Source organism: Sorghum bicolor, chromosome 3 (assembly GCF_000003195.3).
Source record: "Sorghum bicolor cultivar BTx623 chromosome 3, Sorghum_bicolor_NCBIv3, whole genome shotgun sequence".
Taxonomy (NCBI): Eukaryota; Viridiplantae; Streptophyta; class Magnoliopsida; order Poales; family Poaceae; genus Sorghum; species Sorghum bicolor.
In genome coordinates, this window is record NC_012872.2 from 62,552,796 (window position 1) to 62,576,296 (window position 23,501).

The 23,501-nt window shown below is 44.8% G+C and overlaps 2 protein-coding genes across 2 annotated transcripts; both read right to left on the bottom strand.

Moving 5' to 3' along the window:
* On the bottom strand, positions 1,133-3,717 carry LOC8075562 (GATA transcription factor 12). Its single transcript, XM_002458430.2, has 2 exons — positions 2,973-3,717; positions 1,133-2,471 (listed from the first exon to the last, which is right to left on the bottom strand). Exons 1-2 carry the CDS (start codon positions 3,357-3,359, stop codon positions 1,620-1,622), a joined length of 1,239 nt encoding a protein of 412 aa, XP_002458475.1. The 5' UTR covers positions 3,360-3,717; the 3' UTR covers positions 1,133-1,619.
* LOC8075563 (zinc finger CCCH domain-containing protein 44) lies at positions 7,219-18,592 on the bottom strand. Its single transcript, XM_021455123.1, has 12 exons — positions 16,643-18,592; positions 16,450-16,529; positions 14,129-14,316; positions 11,382-12,381; positions 11,177-11,304; positions 10,877-10,936; positions 10,732-10,782; positions 10,573-10,643; positions 10,208-10,356; positions 9,042-10,124; positions 8,737-8,796; positions 7,219-8,558 (listed from the first exon to the last, which is right to left on the bottom strand). Exons 1-12 carry the CDS (start codon positions 18,196-18,198, stop codon positions 7,483-7,485), a joined length of 5,502 nt encoding a protein of 1,833 aa, XP_021310798.1. The 5' UTR covers positions 18,199-18,592; the 3' UTR covers positions 7,219-7,482.

The following is a 23,501-nucleotide window of genomic DNA, read 5'->3' on the forward strand; positions in this document are numbered from 1 at the left end:
TCGTCAGCTAGATTACCCCTCTCTGGGCTCTGGCCCCGGCGGCCCTCGGCGCTCTCTCTCTCTCTCTCTCTCTCTCCTCTATATTCTCAGGATACTCTATTGGCGCCCCCCATGTGAGCGCCCTCCGTCACCGGGCGCCCTGCCGCGGCGCTGCCTGCCCGCGATCGGCGATGCCGGTTTTTATACTCCTCCACTTGTCTCCTGGTAGTGAGAGCCCACATGCACTCACAGTGCCCGCGACAATGCAAGCTGCCACCACCACCACCACCACCGCCTAGTAGCTTAATAACTCGATCGATGCTGTAATGGCTAAGCTAAGCTACTGTTACCAAATTACTCCTCCTAGTACTTCTAATACAACCGTACCGTCGTTGCATGCATGCATGTTCTTGCATGAGTAGTATGCTAGCTTATGCATGCAAGAGCTAGCTATGCATGCGTTGAATTGCATCCACAGCCGATCGACGGTTAATTCAAGAGACTCATCTCGCATGCAGGACATGAGTGACAGATGTGGCTCGCCTACGGTGATGGTAGCCTGTCCCTGCCGCCTTGTTCTGCGCCCACTCTCTGCTGGTCAGTTTCAGTACGTACTACTGTACTACGTAGCCAGACTGCTAGTGCGCAGCGTAATGCCAAGGTGGCAAGGTGAAACGAAAAGGTTCTCTCTCCCTGCTTCAGACCTTGCAGTGGTGGCCTGGTGGGGGGCGGCGCGGGCGATGAGCGTATAGCCACAGCACTATACAGCAGCATGCATGCAGTCGCAAAATTAAAAGCGAGCCGGCCGGGGGCGGATTTACAGCGAGGAACAGAGAGATTTGTATATTTATCATGCCGATTGGATCCACTATATTCTCGACGACCACACCAGCCCCACCATGGCATTTGTTTGCTTTCTTGTTACATTGAGGAGGGCATCTCTTTCACGCAAGATTCTAATGATCACGTGCGCCCGGGTCGTGGCGGATTTGGCACGCTCGCCTCCGGCGTGCACGGCCTTGTTTGGTTGCGCACACAACATCTGTGACAAATTGACATGTACTAGCGTCTTTGGGGTAATTCACCCGCCGGTTTGCATGGCTGCATGCGCATGCATGCATCTGCACAGTGTATACACTCGTAGAAGGAAGGATAACAAATTGAAGTAGATACTGATAAAAGTGATGAGGACCACATCAACGTATGGGATGACGGGAGTCTTACAAGGGGAAAATAAAATGCCAAAATTTCCAGTCTTGTTTTCATGTTCCGGAAGCAGAATGCAGAGAGCTACTGGAAGATATGTAGCAGCCCTTGAATTACAGAATGCTAAGAAACAAAGGAAGAAAAGGGCTAGGGAAACTCTCTCTCTCATAGAATTCTCATAAGCTGGTTAGGAGGAGGGCTGGCAAAAAAAAAAAGGATGACAAAATCATAAGAAGGTCGCCACGAAAATTTCGAAGAGCTGAACAGAAACACACGAACTAATGAACAAAAATTGGTGAGGAAAAAAGAACTCCTAAGTGAAGATCAGTAGTTCTTTCATATTTTTAAAGGAGGGTTCTTGGATTTTAACTGATGCATTAATTATTACTGGGCTAATTGATCAACTCTAGCACAAAGCTAGTAGACTGACTCATCTAGATGAGCTGCCGGTAGTCTGCTGTCCCTAAGTGGTGGTGGATCAAAAAGTCGTCGCCGGCAGCGACAATGGGGGGCGCCGACGGCCCGTCGAACAGCATCGTGCTCTGCATGCGCATCAGCCCGCCAGCAGGGCCCCCGCCGCCGGCGATCACGTGCGGGTGCGGCTGCTGCACCACCTCCTTCTGGCGGCGCAGCTCCAGCACCTTCCGGTGCGAGTTGGAGTGCTTGGACATCACGAAGGTGGGGCTCGCCGCGGGCCGGTACTCCGGCACCAGCCGCCCTGACTTGTACCGCACCCCGCACGCGTTGCACAGCGTCTTGGGGCCCATCGGCCCCGTCCTCCACTGCGGCGTCCTGTCCGTCTCGCAGTGCAGGCACCGTCGCCCTTCTGTCGACGCGGCCGAGCCGCCGGGCTGTGCCACCGCGGACACGCTCGAGGGCGGTGCTGGCACCGCGTCTTTCTTCTTCGACGGCTTCCTGGCGGGGAACGCCTGCGCCGAGATGCCGGACTCCGCCGGCGAGATGGCGGCCATGGACGCCGGGGACGGTGGTGAGGCCGGGGTCGGCGGGAGCACGAGCAACCGCGACGACCAGTTGCCCGGAGCCGCGCGGGAGCGCTTGCTACGGGCCTTTGCGGGGACCGGCGCCTCCGGGAGGAACATACCGGGCTGTGCCGCCGAGGCGGCGGCGGCTGAAGCTGCGGCCGCTGGGGCCACGTGAGCTGGTGGCAGAGCCGGGGAGAACCCGCCGGAAATGAGCTTCAGCTTCTCGAGGTCCTCCGCGGCGAAACTTTCCTCGCCCTCACCCATGTAGTTGGATAGCCATTCCAGCTCCGCCAATTGATCGTACTGCGCAGAATTCAGAGAAACATGTTTAGCGACCGCGAGTTCTCTATGCTTCCTTCCCTCTATTAATTAGTGGACATACAGGAAAAGGTGCAGGCTAAACTTTGCACAATTCTCAGTTTGGATTGGACTGGTGTGCTTGAATTTTTCTACTTTTGGTACTGTTACTATTTACGTCAACTTTATGGAGTTACAGATTCCGAAGGACCAAAATTGAGTGGCTAATTCTTTTCCAAAAAATAAAATAAAATTGAGTGGCTAATTAACAGGAATCCAAATGTTTTCTTTTTTTTTTCTTTCTTCCGGGCGATTAAAACTGAAATCTTGGTACTGCACTCCTACAAAATTATAACAAATATCCACCACCAGTGCGTCCCCATTTCTTCTCACAGTTTTCCGTTGAGCTGTTGAAGAATTAAAAGATGACACTATAGCTAATAATAACAGGCTAAATTTGCCGAAAAAATTCAAACGAATTGACAGTATACGAAAGACACAAGTTACCGGCTCGCAGAATTCCCCCGGGAAGTCGCCGTCGGCTAGCCCAGAGAAGGAGTTGCTGCAGCTGTCCAGGGCCGTGACGGTGGACGAGTCGGCGGAGAAATTCCCGAGGCCGCCGCCGCCGCGCTCCTCCTTGACGAGGCCTACGACTCCGTGGCGGGCGTCGACAGCAGGCTGCAGGCACGGCGGCGGGGCCTCGCCGCCGTCGCCTGCCGGCGCCGCCTCCCCGCCGCCTTCCTCCTCGTCGTCGTCGTCGTACGGCAGCGCGAGGAGGTCGTCCACGACGAAGTGGTCCCCGCACCCCGCCGCCGCGGTCGTCTTCCTCTCGCGTGGGCCCGCCGCGCCTCCGCCGTAGTACCCGTACTCGGCTGACGACGCTGCCGCCTCCATCGTATCCGGCCTCCCGGCCCGGCCCTGCTGCTTGCTCTCTGCCTCTGCCCCCGCGCCTGGCCCTGCCCTGCCGCCTGCAGCGCTGCACTACTACGCGTCGTTCTGCGCGCAACGTCCGCGCGTCTCCTGCGTTACTCGGCCGGGTTTTGTTCGTTTGCTCCCTTCGGTTTTGGACGTGTGGGCGAGGAGAGGGAGAGACGGAAACGGAAATGACGCACAGAGAGAGAGAGAGAGAGAGAGAGAGAGAGAGGCCGGGAGGGAGGGAGTAGGCGGGTTTAATTGGCGTGGAGCTGGAGCGCGGAGAGACGGACGGGAGGAGAGGAGGGGGCCGGGGAGGGGTCAGCCGGAGCGAACGATTCTTAAGGAGTAAATAAAGCGGGAGCCACTGAGCCACCACGCCGTCCTCGGCCCTCCGTCGTCAGTAAAACACGCCAACTGGCTCGGCTAGAATTTGAACTTGAAAGCCGGGAGGATAATTGGAAATCCCAAGCACCGGCAGTTTGATTTTTTTCCCCTTCCAAAAACTGCGGGAATAAACATCTTCCTGACGCACAATTAAACCTGCAGGAATAAACATCTTCCTGATGATCACAAATCCTGCAGGGATGAATAAGCGCGTCGACTGAACAGCAACCTCGATCGAATACTGCCAATTTCACAAGGAAAACGTTATGTATACGTCTCTATCTAGAGTGGAAAAAAAGTTAACCAGCCCTTAATTACACGCAGGCACTTAAGTACCTAGCTGATTACGTGACACACCACTTTTCATCACTCCACGTAACAACAGCACGAGCTGGAGCTTTACGTTGCAGTAAGGAGCCCTGCAACATCGCAATAGCTACCGCGCGACGGTGCATGCACGGACCGATGGACGAGACGCACGGTAGATTCCTGTTGTCTCTTACGTCTGCGTGCGAACAAATGCGCCTGACGAAGCAGGTGGATTTTGTGAGGCGCGGTCACGTGGAAGCCGGTAAAAATTTAGGTCCCATTATTAAGGTTCCAGATAATTATATACTTGTTTGTTTGACCGATAAGTTATAGTTAAAAGTAGCGTTTGATAATTTATTGTGAGAAAAAAATACTACTAAATAACTGATATATTCAGCAAATAAGTTCAAGCAAACAAGCTAATATATCGTTGTGGTCTCGTAGGTACGGTAGTAACATGTAATGTCACATAACTTTAAGACGATTAAATAGATTATATGTACAATGGTTATATTTTAAATTGTCTCATAGGAACTCATAATTCGTTCATTTATGCAAAGAGTAAAAATAAACTTATGAGTTGCACAACTCAACCCATATAATAGTACATAGTTGTCTCATGGTACTAAATTTGAACTCATGAGATGGTTGTTTTGCAAAATAACAGCCTCTTTCTCTACACTACTCTCTCTTTCTTCCACATCTACAAAAATCTTACGTGGCGCTACATAAGACGGAGTACAAGGCCATCAACGTGTAGCAATTGCCATAAGCAGGAGGGATCTCACGTAATTATTTACCTTGGTCGTTTCGTTCCGTTTTATTACCGCGTGGATAATGTGGCCACGATAAACTTGGGTACAATATTTACCTTCTTCCAATAATAGCTCGGCGGTTGGCAGCTTTGGCCACCATTTTTAAGCCAAGAGTAGTTCAGTAACTTGGGACTCTAAGGCACCTCCAAGACTCCAACAAGGACACCTCATACAGTTGATATAACTCATAAGAGTATATACTCAGCATTTTGCTCACATGGAGTGGAGGAAAAATAAAAGAAGAGAGAAAACCTGACTCCTATTATTCGGAGTGGGTTTAGATGGGTTGGAACTATTTTCTTGGGTGTTTGGTTTGGGGATGAAGATGGTTGGGTTGGACCCAAAAGGAAATATTCCATTAATATTCGAGTTCCCATGGCTCCTACGAAGCAAAGGGACCAAGTAGATTCGCTTGAACAGCGTCTCCATGTGGCTTCGCCCCCGCCCGCCTCCACGCAGGCTTCCCTAACACTCGCAGAGTTAGGCCCTGCCCCCAACGGCCCTGCATCCCCACGCCCGCGCCCCAGCATACCTCGGTGACCATGCATCCCTAGTGCCACGCCTAGGCAGGCCCTGGCCCCAGCAACCCTGCATCCCCAGCACCCAAGCGGTTGTGGCGGCGCTAACACCAGCCCTCGCAGAGCTGGGCAAAAAGCGGCACAGATGGGCGAGCAGCGGCACAACAGCTGAGGAGGAGCTGCGCTCACAGATCCATGGAGATCGATGGGGAGAAGAGAATCCGAGGAGGAAGAAGATGTGCATGAGTGGCTGACAAGTAGGTCCCATGGTGTCAGCTAGTCCCACGGATAACAGGAGGTAACGGTGCCCATCCATACCATCCCAATTGGTCCCTCACACAACAAGAAACTAGGATGATCTATCCCTCAAACCAAACATGATACCGTGTGTTTGGTTGAGGGTTGGGTGGGTTGGGTTGGATCCAACCCAGTTTTTGGGGACGGAGCCAACTCGTCCAGTGTTTAGTAGCACCTTCTGATTTTTGGATTTGGAGTCAACCCGTCTAGTGTTTGGTTGAAAAAATTGAAAACATGGGTTGGATACCATGATAACACCGTTAGTGAGGACCCCACCTGTCAAGCTCTCACCTATTTCTTTTTTTTATTTTTTCTCCACCTTATCTTCTTCCACCCACCACCTTATCTTCTTCAACCTTCTCCTAGCGCGTGAAGACCCACCTCCCTCCGCTCCGATGAGGGCGCGCGGTGGCACGGTAAAGGCGTGCGGAGGCGGCCTCGCCTCCCTCCCTCCCCCGCGCGCGGCCGGGCGGAGGCGGCTGGGCGGTGCTCATGCGCGCGCCCAGGTGGAGGCGCTCGCGCGGCCCTCTCGCGCTCGGCCCTCCGGCCATGGCCCCGGCGAGGTGCTCCGGCCTCAAATCGGCCCCGACGAGAACGCGGCGGTGGCCGGAGTGGGGCGTGGCGGCGGGATTTCGGGCACGGGCACCATTGGGAAACTGACACCGTTCGTGGTCCCCGCGCGGGTCCCACTCAACCCGACGGGAGCGGCTCCGTCCGCTAGATTTCGGCGGACGAGTCCAACCCGTATCTCACGTGAATATTCCCTCTTGAGCCAACCCAACCCATCTTGAATTGCATCCAAACAGCCGTAGGGACGGGTCCAACCAAACCCAGCTCGCTCCAACCCCAACCAAACACACGAATATAGGTTTAACCCAACCCTAAAACTGGGATGGATCAAACCCATTCCATGTCATCCTCAAACCAAACACGGTACTAGGACAGAGCGAGTGCAGGGCGGAGGCCGGAGGCAGCTCGGTGCGGTTCGCTCGAGCGCAAGGCAACGGCCCGGCGGCGGCCCCACCGCGGCACAACCTACAACTACAAGGCTCGATGCAGGTTTCCTCAGCTAGGCGAGACGAGCAATAATAAGAAAGTTATTACGCGGGCCTAAAGGTGTTTATTCTGGGATAAACCACAGGCCTCTTTCCACCCATGGATTGGGCCAGGATCCCTGCGGGAGTGCGGGGATTCGTGGATTCAAAGGAGCCCTAAGGTTTTTATTTGAAACCAAATTCAAAAGCATCCCAACACAGCTCAAATTTTAGAAAGCAATTCAAACGCAGCTCAAACTTTAGAGAAGCTCATGATGCACATGCTTAGCAGGCAAACAAGCTGGGTCGATACACAGCACCCACAACATCGCCAAGAAAAAAAAAAGAATTATTATCTGATCACCGAAGCTCAATGCCTTAATGGCACCATTGCCAACGAAAACATGGATCGAGCATTAGTAATTAGGATTTCTTTAGATTTCAAAAAACACTTTCACTTACAATCTTAATCTTAAGCTTATAAAAGACACTCGATAGCCTCCACCATAACCTGGGTGTGTAGCCCCTGCTATACATCAGAAATCAGACAACACGATTTATTCAAGTAAATTATTAAATTCGAAACTAGGATGCACACAGCATTAAACTACAAATGTTGTACACGATGATTTGCACATGTATGCAGCTCGCTACAGGGCATAAAGTTCAAAACATGCACGGAAGCTACTATGCTAGTTGGCTACTGCACATACAACAAAACGAAGGTAAGAAACAGAAACCAGTTCTAACGCGGCTCTCCTGACTGAGACCTATCAGCCTGCCTGTCATCATGCCTATCGTCATCCCTGCCACCATGCATGTCATCAGGCCTATCATGGTGCCTTTCATTATCCGAAGGCTGCCTATCAAACTGTCGATCATTTCTCTCATTGTGATTCTCATATCGCCTCTCGTTGCCCGAATGCTGCCTACCGTAGTGCCGATCAGGCCTGGATGGATATCCCTCTGTGTTTGTTGGATGTTCGAATCTGCAGTCAACTTTCCGGCAGTTCCCTTTTTCAAGGTATGTCCAGCAGACTCCACGTGGACCTGCAGGTACTCTATGTCCTCTTGACCCCCCATCACCACCAGAGTGTTGCTTCCATGACCTTCCGCCTGCGTCGCCAGCACTAAAAGCACCACGGTGTCCAGAGTGCCTGCCCCCATTCTCCCTCTGCTGATTATTCCAATTAGGATTACCATTTGGTGCATTCCAGTTCATGTTGTTATTTGCCTGACCCGGATTTCCCTGCACAGGAGCACTCCAGCCAACATTTTGGTTCATGTTTCCAGCTTGTTGGTTTCCCCAGGCAGGAAAAGAATTTGCATTTCCTGCTGCAACACCGCCCCAAGGGGCCATTGCGACTCCCTGCATCTGACCTCCCATCATAGCAGCTGCATTTGGAGTCCCTTGGCCTTGAGTTGCAGTCCAGATCATGTTCATGCTGGTGTTTCCTGTATTTGGTAACCAACCCATGTTGGGAACTGCATTTGGCTGCGTTGGCATGGCTACACCCATGTAGCCTGAAGCACCTTGAGCTGATGCTACCCAAGGCATATTCATATTGCTCTGTCCCATCATTCCCCAACCTAAGCTTGCATCACCCTGAGGTGTATTTCCCCAGGTCATATTTCCAGTTATCTGAGATTGGCCAGGTGTGTTCGCCACTTGTGCAGGTACAGCCCACCCACTGCTTTGATTATCACTGCCAGCAACGGTTGTCAATGAAGGCTGTACTGATGCAGCAGATGGTGTTGACATCATCTGCGATGGCATCATTGAGTTGGAGAGATCAGTTGATGACATCTGGTTTCTTGTGTCTGCAGGTGATACAACATTAATGTCGTTAGGTTGGCTTACACTTAGTAAGAGCAGAGGAATAAGAATGAAATCACTGGATGTGATTGAAAGTAAAGGAAACAACACAATCCGTGATTTCTAAAAGCAAAAGGGAAAGCAAACATGACACAAACAGCAGGCAAAGCATTGAGCTAATACCTTCAAGTTGCTGAGTGTTCAGTTGCGTTGGTCCAAGCTGTGCACCCAGTTGTCCGATAGCTGCAAGGGACACCCAAAAAAAAAACGTTTACATCAAATACAAACATTTCTGTACTACAATTTGCAGATCTCAAATGCATCGCCACCTATTAACATAAAATAGTGGAGTTACGATCTAAACAAGTCAGGCCAATTTAGATCCCACAAAATTGGTTCCACTTTCACAGTTCTGGGCACAACTCGAGGGATCTAAATGGCGATTAACGGATTTCACTGAAACAGGAAAACCTTTTATAAGGGCCTACCTTCAGCTGAAGAGCTCACTCTTCCATGTGAAACATCTTCTCCTGATTTGGATTGAAAGCCATCAGCTAATCTGTCATCCGTTTGCGGTAAAGAAGATAATATTTGGTTCTGGGAGGTCAAATCTGCATTTGCAGTTGCAGGAGCCATTCCAGGAGTTAAATGACCCATATTTTCTGCAGCAACAATATTTTGTCCCGAATAGCTTCCCATGGCAGGCTGGGTAGGTGCCACGGGATTTACTGCAACCCCAAACTGACTTGACGTAGCATTCCAACTTCCAGTAAGAGATTGTTGGCTTGTGTATGCTGTTGCTGCATGAGAATTTTGCATCCCATAATAACCTTGTGTGCCCGAATGGACCATGGTTGTTCCAAGGTTTGTTGAACTATAATCATGTCTTTGATCACTACTTGAGAAAGACTTTGCAACTACTGATTTTGGAGTTTGTTCACCAGCTATTGTGCTTTGCTCAAGAGAGGTTTTGTTAATTTGAGACAAACTAACATGTGGTGGTTCCCATGGAGGAAGGTCTTTCTCAAACTTCCCTGCCAAAGCATCAGTCAATAGAATGGAATCATCCTGCTTCTCACTAGCTTTCCATATCTTCAAACTAGGAGGGAAGTACCCATTGCTGTTCCATTTCCGCAGCTGTATGACTGAGAAAGGACCTTGGATTTTATTAGAAGGATCCATGTACAGCCAGATCTTCTCAGAGTCGTTAATGACTGATTCAGATGCAGCTTTTGCCCCTGAACCTATGTTAGTAGCTAAAATTCCAGATGAGGCACCAGGTGACTCTTGTGGAGCACTGCGCGTGGTGCCTTCCAGTTTAACTGTTTGTGCACCAATGTTCGGGCTCTCTGATTTACTTGTATAACCAGCAATTTCGCCTTGAGAAGAAAATGTCGACCTCCGTGAAAGGGGTGATTCCATATGAGAACTCGATTCAGCCCATGTGTTTCGATTAGATTCCCAGTTAGTTTTTGGATCTCGCTGTACAGCATTTCTACCATCTCCTTTACCTGGAGACACAAGATTACCATCTTTCCTCGAGAAAGAACCTCTGGACTTATTGAAACTACCTGTACAATAAAAATCATGGAAGTTCATGTCAGAGTTGTAATAATAATATCAGAAGATGATACTATGGGAGGGAGTAAAATACTTCTTTCAATTTCCTGCTCCTGTTCCTCCGGAGATTCATAATATGGATCCATCGCAGGGTCAGCATGTATTTCAGGTTCTTCATTCAGCCTACGAGCACGCTCCTCAGGAGTGCTTAGCAATTTCAGCTTCTCTACACATTCCCTAAGCGTGAATACTGATTAAGGTATACAAGCCAAATTCACATAAAAAGAAAGAACAATCCTCACAGAAACTTCTTCCAGAGGGGGAAAAAAAGCGTGAAGCCTACTGACAGAAGTGGCAGAAGCAGATTAACTGACCATGAGCACCAGTAGAAATTAACTATACTGACAATGTATAATGCTGCTTTATAGATGATAACAATGATGCATGAAAAAAGGATATTCTTTTCTATGGCCCATATCACTTGCACGGTCACGAAGATGCCCAAGTCGCATCTTTTCGCTTTCAATCCACTGAAAAGTTTGTAATTGGCAGTAAAGTCAGTAAAATAGAATTACTGCCACAAAAAACTTTTATAGTTCGTTAGGATGAGCTGCTTACATCATTGACTTTTAGAGTTTGGAGAACCCTTGCCTTCTCCTGAACCTCTCCCTGGAAGATAAGATAGTTAGACAAAAGAAAACAGTGCAGAAATAACACAAAAATGTGCAAGAAACACTCATAATTAAGTTAATAATAACTTTACCACTGTCAGTCTTGGAATGAACCCATACTTTATGCTTTGACGCAAGCGTTTGCACTCCTCCTAGAAAAGAAAAAACGATTGCCAATCAGAAAAAAAAAGCATGAAGTTTGAATGAAATAGAGTAGCAAATTTACTAATCAAGTGCATGTTTGTATCCATGAAGTCAAGTAGCAAGGTCAAGGATCTTCCAACAGCAGTTAAAGTTAAAAGTACTCAAAGTGAAAGATGACCTTATACTAGATTTTAGTAAACTGTATAATACTACTAAAACTATTAAGTTCAAACTGAGAAGAAAAATACCTCAGTGAACTCCTGGTTTGAGATTATGTCAATAGTTACTGCCTCCCGCTTGTCTAAGTTTAATATCTCTAGCGTTATATCAGTAGTCCTTTTCCCAAATTTATATTTTTCTGCAGATTTTCCAGTCCCTGGAAACAATAGAAGGAAATTTAGTATAATGCAGTTAAGACAAACAATACAAATTAGGAAGTAAAACAACCCTTACCAACAATTTGTACAAGTCTATAAATGTCTTGCCTTTGCCCTGTACCAGGTATTCTTATTCTCACAAATGATCCAACAACTTTCTCATCAAATGTGTCGACATCACCAATCAATTCTTCCATTAGGTTGCGACGTAAGTACATCAAGCCAATGTTATGGTTATCTATTGCCGCATAGTCATCAAGATTAGGCTGACGTCTCAGGTCATACTTACGTGATTTTCTTCTTTTTTCTGAACTCATAACAACTGAAGCTTCACTGTTACCATCAGCATCCTGACTAGGATCAGGGTCTACTACACCACCATGATTTTCATCAGCATCAATTGGTGAAACCTCACTAGTGGGAAAATGTGATTCAAGAAGCTTAAGCATCTCAAAATGCCCAACACGTTCTTTTGCGAAGAGACTTTGGAGCAAAGAATCACAAATTATCTGGCTTTTCCGACGAGGATCACGCAGATTGTTCCGTTTGATATAGTCAAGTAAAAGGGGTTGAACGTCATACTGACTGATCACAGATTTATCACCATTTCTCGCATGAGCTACAAAGTTTATGAGCTCCTTAGAAGCCCAGCTGGCTTCTTCAGCTGAGGATGTAGATGTCCCAACACTTTCAGAGTCTTTTGATGAATGCTGGCTGCTCAAAGAACGCCTGGACAGTTTTCTAACCTTTTTCCCTGAGGAAGTCTGAGCATCATGAATTCCTGACAGGCCTCGTTTGGTAGATTTCCTAGTGCCCTCTTTTCCTTCAGAATCCTCCTCGATGGCAGCTTGTTTAGATCGCTTCCTTCCCCTCTTTTTTGGTGTATTGTTTTCTAGATGACGCCCTGATGAGCTCTCTGAATTAACTTCTTCGTCATTAGTATCAGGTAATTCTCCACTCTTTTGAGACTTGGCTGCCGATATTTCCTCAACTGTCAATGACAAGTTTGTCTTCAAATGTAACCAATAGTCCTTGAACAAATACCACCAGCTGCTTTTGTCATCAAAATCCACCTCCTGTTAAAACAAATTTTCATAAGACAAAATTCCACAAGTATAAAAAAACTACTGTAAAATCAATAGGATACCCTTAACATGAACTACAACAGATTGAAAGTAATACACACCAACAATAAGCTTAGATTGATAGAGGAACAGGAAAAAAGAACAAGGTCAAACATACAATAACCAACCTGAAAGTTTTCCAAAATAGTTGTAATTACTACAATAGCTGATGTTGTTTAATAAGAATTTAAAACAGGGTAGTACTTTGAGCATCATGTAAAGCTTGTAACTCAGTGAAACTACATGCCTCTAGCCCTCTAATGTTTATTGGTTTGCCAAAATAACATTTCCAACTATAAATGATTGAGTAGTAGTTGTGGTAAATGCCAGGATTATCTACCCACAGTTGTAATCATATGATGCGTGGTACCATTCTCTGTGGCTTATTAATCAATTGCAACTCTTTATGCAATTTATTTATGCATGATTGAGTATGATAGCAGGTAGAGTTTAAAACTTGAAGTAGTGTTCAACTAAGATCTAATCACAGTATCACACTTGCACCCCTGTAGTCACATTTTGTATGTTGCAGTATTTCCAAGCTGCAGCATAAATCTCTCTTCTTTCCAAAACACACACCAAACATATTTAAGGTCCCATTTGAATGCAGAAATTCTGTAAGAAACTTAAATAAAGGGGAACTCTTAATTTCTGTGCAGAATAGAAAAAAAAAACAATAATAACTTAGTGCCAATGGAATAAATTGTAGCATGGAACACAATCCAACATTGTCTTGGTCTACTCCAGGAAAAACTAAGTGATGCTCTGGTAACCATGCACAGTCAAGCCTTCCATACTTTTGCTATCTATTCTAGCATTTTAGGTTGGACACCCAAAGGAGAGATTTGCCCTACCAGAATTTTATATAGACCAATATATACAGGAGGCAATAGTAGTCAATATTGCATTTTAGGGGCAGTATGGATGACCAAAATACCACTTCTTTGTGACTAAAGAGTAGCAAGCTATAAAACTATTTAGCATCATTTCCGAAACACAATTCTGACTACACAGCAAATTGCCTACAAGTTGGATTGATCCATTAGATTTGACCAAATCAAATAAAAAGTTCAAGCATGGATCAACAACTTAATTGTAGCAGGGGCATGGGCATTGTGGAACTTTGAACAGAAGGAATCTTTGATGGGGCCTCTCCTTCCTTGTCATCAGCACATCAATTCTTCAGAGAGGAGGCAATGCTCTGGTGCTTGGCTGGAGCTTTGGCTGGAGCTACAAAGCTCCAGCCTACAGGAGCTGGCCATGGTCAGGTAGAGAGGTTGGTTTAGGTAGCTGGCTGGTTGTGAGCCCCCTGCTGAGGTCAGTGTTGTTTTGTTATGGGCAATTAGACCTGGTTTTATTTTTATTTTGTAACCTTCTTCGGCCTCCTAGAGGACTTTAAAGTGGCTGCTTTGTATGGGACACTTTACCTCCCTTTTCTCTCTAATATAAAAGATGCACAGTTTTCCTGCACTTCAAGAAAAAGAAAAAACTTAATTGTACTGGATCACTTCTATAGAACAGATACTGGGAGAACGTGGCAAAAACCAAGCACCTTGCGCGCCTGGTCTAAATCATTTGCATGGAAAAATCATATGAAACAATAAAGCAGTGACCTCAGTGCCATAAATAAAGAAATACAAAAACATAATATATAAAGAAAATAACTAGACTGAGGAAATTAGAATGTGAAGAAGGATACCATTGGGTCCGCAGCCTCCTCTCTATTCTCTATCAACATCACAGTGTTCATGCACGTATCACAAAAGCCCTTATTTTCTCTGACACAGCTAAACTTTGCATCTTTCATGCATGCCTTGCATAATGAAAAGGTGCATGTGTAGCACATATGGCGGGCAGGTTTCTGACAGTTGCTACAAATGTGCCACCCTGGCAGCAAAGTAAATAGGATCAAATAAACCCTGAGTCCTTGTTTCAGAAGCCAGAATAACAGAAAAATATCAGGTTTTAGAAGTAAGGTAGCATCTAAAAGTGTCCAGCGCAAAAACTAAACATACTTCCTAATTCATATACAGCAAGAGATAACATACTTTCTAATCCATATAAGTTAAACAAATCAAGACTGATTTCACTAGTGTCGATGTTCAGGAGCAAATAAAACATTCTCAAGTACAACAGTTGTGTGGACAATATAACAAGATCTCACAGTTCCGTGAACAACAAGGTCTCACAGTTGCTCAATCCTTGAATTTTGACATGCAATTAACGTTTAGAATATGGTTATTTAAAGGAATTAAGGCTCTAGTCATCCAGTGGGAGCAGATATGTAGTGACATTTCAAAATTTTCAGCTCCAGGCGGGGGAAGATGCGTTAAAGCTGGAAACTGGAAAAGAATTACAGGTTCTCAGACAAGTCATTATACAATGGTTCTACTGTTAATGATGCTGGTCCCTCATTTAAATATATTTGGAAAGGAAAAATTCCAGCAAAAATCAAAATCTTCTTATGGCCATGGAAAACAATGATGTGCTAACTAAGGATAATGTGATCAAGAAGAAGTCGAAGGCGAATCGCCTCTGCTATCTTAATATATACATATATTCTGTACATTAATATATACATGTAATATGCACAATTGTACATTATGCAGTAGGCCCACAATGGTAAATGAAAGTGGCTAATTATTGAATAAAAAGCTCTTTTAACCCGTAGTAGAGTAATGCCATGTTAAGCCATAATCGGTTCAAATCTGATAGAGGGCTTTTCACTCAGAACTCAGAAGTCATCGGTTCTGTGATCAGGAGGAAAGAATCACCCACCTCTTTGTTTGCCCAGTGGATAAAATGGTTGAATAATTGTGGCTCAAAGCCTTGGGGCTGATGACAGACCCAAAAACTTAGCTCAATGTTGAAAGTGGGCTAAGAAATGGTTAGCTAATGGTAACAAGTTCCATGCTTTTGGGATTGCTGCAATTTGCTGGGCAATCTGGAAAACAAGGAATAAGGCTTGCTTTGATGGTAAATTGGTGAAACACCCTCATGAAATCATTTGTTATGCTTGTGCGTTTATGTGATACTGAACAGGTCTGTATCTGGCGGAGATTCAGGAGATGATGGTTGAGAGGGTGAATATCATGCTACATGTCACCACAAGATTGCTGGCAGAATCAGCTTTCTTCAGGCCAGGCGATGCTGCAGCTGGAGAACGCACCTTGAAGGGGTGAAGGCAAGTATTGAAAGCTTCCTGAAGATGGTGTGGCTCCAATCGGCTGGAGTTGCCAAGTCACAAATGTGTGAACTTTGCGTATGGATGTGTGCCCTGTGATGTATAAGGGAGTGTGTTGCACCGGTCGAGCGTTAAACTTGGTTGGTTTGGTAGTCAGTTGTATCATTACTTCATTAGCTTTTAGTCCATGTTTTGCAGGGCACCTATTCCTCTCAGACAACTGAAGCAGACCATCGGTCCAGACAAGGGTGGCAGCTGTTTGTTGTCCCTAGCTCTTTCATCATCTAGTAGGTTCTCAAATATCTGTATTTCTATAGTGATTAATGGAAATGGGGCCGAGCTTGGTTCAGGAAAAAAGGAACAAATAAAACATTCTCAAACATAAGCTTTGATACTACGAACAGGGAAATCGTGTGATGACCAATGTTGCGGGATCAGTGTAAAATTTATACGAGTTAAACAAATCAAAAAGAGCATATACAAATACTTCACTAATCTCACTGTTTACGAAGAAGAACACATTTTCAAGTAAGCTATATGATAGTAAGAACAGGGAAATCACATCATGACCAATGTTGTAGGATCATTATATTATAAAATTATAAATTCCATATTTCATACAAGTTATACAAATTGAGAAGAGCATAGTAGACAGGTTTCACTAATTTCATTTTCCTAAGTTAGATATGACAGTAAGAAGAAAACTGTGAGTCGACCAACATTACAGGATTGTTGTAAAATGTACCTTGAAGAAATCATGCATGTCCACATGATTCAAATGCAAAAATGCATGTAAGAACAACAAGGGTTGGTCAGACAAAAATTATTGCACATACCACAGTTCCACCGACCCTTTGACTTGAAGAAGTCATCATCCCGATTAACACAAGAAGGATGGTAGGCTTTAGGGCAGCCCCTGAAATGAGGACATATAAATGAAGACATGATCAACCCAAAGCTGTAACATGTTCGATCTTCCATATTTTGGAATAATAATAAAGAAATAAAGAAACTCCATGATGCACAAACCTACGATCACAAATCACAAGATCACCGCCATCAAAGCAAATGAAGCAGACCTCCTCCTCATCCTTCCTCTTTACAGATGGTTTCACCACAGCCTGTACCTTGGAAGATGGACGGCCTCTCTTACGACGCCCTCCACCTTTCTTTGCCACTAAAGGAGGAGGCTCATCGTCATCATCGTCATCGTCGTCATCCATATGTGCAGCCTCTTCTTCAGGGACATCATCACCAGTTATGTCATTGACAGCTTCTGCAACATCTTCACCAACAATTTTGTTGTCTTCATCATCATCGTTATTTGTGGCAGCTGCCTCCGACAGTATGGCATTTTCTTCCACTCCATCGTGCTCAGCTGTCACAACCTCTTTCAGCCCATTATCATTGCCAATCAAGCCAGCTTCCCCCATTTGGAGACCGTCTTCTTCAGGGATATCATTACCAGCCTTGTCTATCTGAGCAGCCTTTTCTTCAAGGACATCAATACCACCCTCGTCATTTACAGCTTCACCTGCAATGTATTCAACAGCAATTCTGCCTTCCTCAACCATGTCTCCAGTAATGTTTACTGCATCCACCTGCATGCCTTCCTCTTCCACACGATCCTCATCAGCTGTTGCAAGTTCCTTTTGCTCATTATCATCTCCAGACAGTCCACCCCTACTCATTTTTATTCTCTCATCAGGCACATCAACACCGACTGCCCCATCATGTTTCTCACTATCATCTCTGGTTGTGGTAACTTCACCCATGTGCTTGCCCTCCTCATCTGTGGCAGTGTCAGCAATAGCGCCAACACGTTCTGCCTCACTGTCATCTCCAGTTTGGATCTGCATATCCATATTTGTGCAGTCCTGTACAACATGGCCTCCAGCTTCCACAAGCTCTGTGTCCACCTCATTTAACAGAGTTGTAGCCACATCTAACTGTGGGCTTTCCTGATCCTGGGCATGCACATGATCATTAGCTGCAACATTCATATACATCCTTGCACTGTCATCTTGTACATCATTTACCAAGGGAGCGACCACATCAGCGTCAAGGGAGTCACCACCAAACTCCTGATCAGTTTGGTCATCCGACCTATGCACACCTCCAGTGAAAACTATATTGCAGTCATCATTAACCAGGCAAGCAGCCACCGCTTTGCGATCCTCTGCAGATGATACCAGGGCAGCACCCACCTCTATGAGATCATCCACAGCAGCACTAACCTCTTTGGTCTGCATGCCAACCTCCATGAGATCATCCACCAGTGTGGAGGATGACACAGCAGCAGCACCCTCTGTGAGAAGATCCACAGCAGCACTAGTGTCAATAGTTTGCCCCACTACATCAGCACCCTCCTCTGGCTCATCAGCCTTAGCAACATCTGGTTGGTTGGGGTCTTCAGAAATCCCACCGAGCTCATCTGCCACTGTAACATTGCCACCTTCACCGTAACAAGTTCCGCTATCCTTCTGACCCTCCATAGCCTCAATATCCTTGTAGCCTCCTAGCACAACATCCGGGGTTGTCCGCATGGCCTCCTCCATTCCAGGAGGTGGCTCAGCGTCGGACATACTGATTCTATCAGTGGAACAGTGCCAGACAGGATTTGGGTGATTGGGTATTCCCAACCACTGCTAGTACACACCGTCTGGCGGACGCGTGCGCTCGGCGCTCGAGCTCGGCCCCGGGAGGCCGAGACGCCGGATGCTGCCGGCCTGCTCTGGTTCCGCTGGCGCGCTGCAGAATTCGCACGCTCGGCGGTGGCCGCGCGGTCGCCGCTGTCCGCTTCCCGCAGCCTCGCGCTAGGCGATGGCCGCCGCGCGGTTGCACCGTCGCGGCGTTGCGCTTGTCGGCCGCCGGTGCCTGCCTACCGGCTTCCCTAGGGTTTGTGATTGGGGGATTGGGATCGACTCAGAAGGAGAGACCGGGAGACGAGAGCGGCAGGCCGCAGGACAGGAGAGATCGAGCTAGAGGCGACTCGAGATGATGTGGGCGCCGAGTGGGCTGTGGACAGTTGGGATACGACTTGCTGCGACGGCCCGACGGCCCATGGATTTACTCGTGTTTCAAATTTCAAATGACTTTTTTATTTTATAGGTTGAAATTCCCTAAAAAAACATTTAAAGTTCTATTAGAAATTCGTTTTTACAAAAAAAAGGAAATAAAATATTATATATATATATATATCAATCTAATCTACAGCTATTCTATATTCTATTCTATCTACTATTGTTATATGCTAGCAAATATGTCCGTGTATTACAAAGGAGAGAAAAAAATCAAGCATTCATGCAAAATGATAACGTCAACGGTACATATCTATTTATGTTTTATCATTTTATAATTTATTTTATGATGACCATGGAATCCATAGTATAAGTCAATGCTAACAATAAAAAACAATATATTACTAAATATGTATCAAATTGAAATATACCTTAGTATATTTTTCCTTTCATTGCAAGCACATAATTATATAGCTATAGGTATATCATAACTTTAACTTTTCATAATACACATGTATTTCTATAACTCAATATCGACCTTTGTAGCTTTCTTGATACATCACATCAACCTCCGTGATTTTTTGTCAATGTGTCAAGGATTTACCTATCCACCAGTGATTGAGAACTCTCTTGAAATTTCATACGACACTCCTCATCAAGAATTATATACATACATTTGTATAGATTTCATTACATAATAATCTGCGAATTTTTTGGTTTATAAAATATTTAGTTATGTTGCAAAACTAGTCTAGCATTTTTATATTTTTTCTATGATTTTAGCGAATTCTGCAATATCTATATTTTATAGAAAAAGAGAAAACAAAAGAAAAGAAAAAAAAGGCTTGCATGGGCTTGATTTAGCCCACAACGAAGTCGGTCCAACTGCAAGGATTCAACCTAGGTCGAGAACGAAGGCCCACTCGGATCTAGACATTTTGCATTAGGAATCCTGTTATATTTCAAAAAACTATTAAATCCCTCCTACATTTTTCTCTTTATTATCTTTACATCTAGAACCTCATATTTTTTCAGTCCACTTCCCTACTCCTAGTATGTTGGCAACGAAACCCATACCAAGCTGGCCCTGATTAGGGGAGGAAGAGGTGGAAAAAAGGAAGAGGCGGAAGAAAAAATACGGCGGAAATTTTGTCTTTTTATTATTAAGGTATAGGTAGAGGGAGTGAAAAATATAGATATATGTCGTGTAATAGATTCCTGCCCACCTAGAGAGACTAGTTGGGTTGGACTCAATTCTTTTTGGATGTTTGGTTCAAGGTCCATTAGATCTAGGTCAAACCCAAGAAAAAATATTCGCAATAGATGTAGGTTTTCTCGGTACCACAAAATCAAACGGACTAGGCCGAGCCAAGCTCGAAGCCTTATACGAGCAGTCACCTTTCCCTACTCTTCCTCTCTCGCATGCATATCCATTGAGTCCAACAACTGGCCAGCATGGGCCAAACACGCGACCATCCTTGAAGAGGTCTTAAACAAGGCCTCTTTGAAGGTTGCCTAGGTTAAAAAAGGCCTATTGAATCAGTTCCTCTAAAGTTTAGAGCTTTAAAAACTTTAAAGCACTTTAACTTAGTTTCGATATCTAAAACTCTGATATAAGGTGGCCAAGTTTAGAACTAACTAAACCACCTATTTGGGTAATTTAGCTCTAAAGTTAAAGAGGTCCAAAGTCCAGAAGAGTGAATCCAAGCGGAGCCATCGCCTGGCCACCCCAGGCGACCGCCCGGGCTTGTCGCTGAAGCTCAAAAGGATAATTTCTTTATATCAAAATAAAATTCTATGATTTTCTAGCTAAATATTTTTATATAATAAGAATTCTCTTAGTTTCATGTAAGATCCTAAATGGCTAGATAGGGTTGAATAGTCTAATTAAAATTTACATAAAGTACTAGAGCAATTTGTTAGACAAATATAAGACGTTAAACATTTTTGCTCTAGCTCTACTTGAAGAGGACAACTCACCTACCAAATATCTATTTTGATATTATCTCTATGACAATCAAGAGCTATGTCACTAATTCTAGTGTGCTACCAAGATAAGTACAGCTAGATACTTCATTACACAACCAGTTACGCAAGCTACTACTACACAAAAAAATGAATATAAAATAATATAATACAAGTGAAGTATCGGATGATATATCAAATCGGGCAAGAGATAAACCAATCGAATGAATACCAAGATGACACAATGATTTATCGTGTGATTTGAATGCTTGTCGTTAACTTAGTCCACGTTGTGACAATGCACTCACTTTGGTGGCTCACGCGCTAATAGGCACCATGCCTAGCTCAACACTTGGGCATCGTAAGAACCAACACAAAAGGAGGGTATTCAATGTCATGAGCAATCCACTGAAGCACCTTTTTACGATCTCCGGCAGAGACTAAGGTCAAGCACCCCTCACAATCACCATGATCGGAGCCGACAACAATCATCAATACCCGCTCAATGATCTCACAGGCTTTGGGCCGAACGGGTGTTATGAATCACCAAGAATATTAAGAATTCCACTAGCCCAACATGCTTAACTAGTACCACAAGATGCAAGAACACTAAGCAACGCACTAGTCTCCAAATCTCACTGAAATGATGAAATCAATGATCAAAGTGAGTGGTGTATGTTTCTTGCCTTCACGAGGTGTCCACATGTGTATGGGGTGGGCCAAGGCTAGCCACACCATATGTTTATAGCCCACACATCAATTCTAACTCGACCCTCTTGAGCTAGTTTATGCATCGGACAACTGACTACTTCAATAGTAAAAGGTTTCCACCATTGTCAGTGTCAGTGGCACCAGATAACACCTCTGGTGACCCAAACTCGCGACTTGCTCGTTTTCCTCCCTCGCTTGAAAAATAGGGTGGTGTCCTGACGATGCACAATATCCTGTCCGATGACATTTTCACGAAGTCCCCGAAACACCAAGTCTCTGGAAAAATGAGGTGATGCCTTGTACCTTACAATACAACCTAAAATTTGGATGCGCATGCCAGCCATGCAACCCTGTCCAACCCATCTGGTGCCACCATGGTGGCCATGTCGGCATCCCAACATAGCCCTTGCAAGCATTGCTAACTCTCAAATGTTTTCACAAACATGTTTAGAGCCAAGTTAGCATTTAAAAAAATCATAAACATTTTTTGCTTGCTCACTTTTGTGCACTAGTTGTATAGGGAATGCACAGTTTTCTTGGTATTAAATGACCGAATTGTCTTATAGAGCTCCCCACTTTATAGTACGATCATCTATTCTAAATCTGATCACACACTCTATTACGTCTTGACCGACAAAACAAAATCCATATTTATACCTTTGCCTTGATCTTTTTTAGGGTTTTGTTTTTCTGTTTCTTCTTTTTTTTTTTAAATGGAGCACTTGATCACCATCTTTTGGCCACCTCCATCACTTGTGTGCTATCTAGCTTCAACACTTAACCTATCTTAAATACACACTTAGCACATAGGGTTAGTCCAATATATTTCATCAATAATTCAAAACCAAGCTAATGCTCTCACTCCTAAAAGCTTATGGCTTCACTAATGAGCGGATACAAACAAGCTCTAAATATAGGTCTAGATTGGGTTAGTCAAACACACATATCAAAGGATAACTAAAGATAACCTTTCTATGTTTCATCAGACAACCCAATTAGTGGTAAGATAAATTATTCTCTAGAAAGCTAAGGGTCTTGTTTGGCTATTGTCGGATTTACATCAATCCATATGTGCCGAGGTAGATTAAAGTGGAACTTGAACTAAATTCCATCCCAATCCATCTCAACACATGTGAATTAAAATGAATCTGACAATATATAAAGAAGGGCTAAATACGAGTTTGAATTCTAACTTTTGCATAGGAGCATGCAGTGTAGATATGGAAGGGTTATTTTTTTGAATGACCGTAATATATTTTAAATCTGGCTTTCATATTTTTACTTAGTTTAGTGGTGATATCACACATTTTTTTAGTTCGTGTCACACATATTTTGCCTAGCTAACCATAGTCAGTTTCACTTCTTGCTAAAATGTTTTCCTGTGAATTTGTAAGCACAATGCTACCACAAACGTCCGAACGTGGACATTTGGACATGACCGTCCTAGCAAAAGCCGTATCCCAACTGTCCACAACCCACTCGGCGCCCTCTAGCTCTATAACTCTCGTTAGAAAAGCAGCCGCTAGGGTCTCCAACTCAATGCTGCCGTTGCCAACGCTCTCGTCTCTACCACCACTGATCCTTTTTTCTCCCTCACCCGTCATATTACCGGAGGCCAAATGGACTGGAGATCCATCATTTTTAATAAGTTTTTCTTAGTAGATGAATCTTTAGGGTTAGAGTTTCTCTATGCTAAGTTTCTTGGTTTTGAGGATTTTTCCCTCTTCCTCCTTTTCGGCGACGACGAGAGAGTAGGGTGGAATCGTTTTATCTATGACAGCTCTGTTGAAGATGCAGACAACAACTACGACGCGAGCACCCTCACCGGTTTGACGTCATGGAGGCTTTTATTTCTGGACGGTGACTTCAAGGTGGAGATGGTGTTGCTAGCTCGCTGCTGTGGAATAATTTTCTCCATTGTCTTCTCTATTTTATTGTGGTTAGATCTGGCCATGATGAAGGACTAGAGACAATAAGTTTATATCAGTCTTTCTCATTCTTCGGTGGTAGAAAGAAGAAGAAAGACACCAGAAAGAAGAAGTTTCTCAACTCCGCCTACATGAATGTTGGCCGTCGTTTGTTGGACATATGTTCTCAGGTCTTTTGTTGAGTGTTTGTCTGTGTGATCATCTATACTGCAAAGACTATTATTTAATCTATTTTTTTATAAAAAAAACTCTGCAGCTCTCGTC

Bases quoted from the DNA above. Each gene is read 5' to 3' on its own strand.
- LOC8075562 (XM_002458430.2), bottom strand. From the start codon at position 3,359: ATGGAGGCGGCAGCGTCGTCAGCCGAGTACGGGTACTACGGCGGAGGC. The intron at 2,472-2,972 runs GTAACTTGTGTC...AATTCTGCGCAG, and splicing joins CGGGGGAATTCTGCGAGCCG to TACGATCAATTGGCGGAGCT.
- LOC8075563 (XM_021455123.1), bottom strand. From the start codon at position 18,198: ATGTCCGACGCTGAGCCACCTCCTGGAATGGAGGAGGCCATGCGGACA. The intron at 10,937-11,176 runs GTATTTTTCTTC...TTTCTTTTCTAG, and splicing joins CAAACCAGGAGTTCACTGAG to GAGGAGTGCAAACGCTTGCG. The intron at 10,125-10,207 runs GTATTTTACTCC...TTTATTGTACAG, and splicing joins GGAGCAGGAAATTGAAAGAA to GTAGTTTCAATAAGTCCAGA.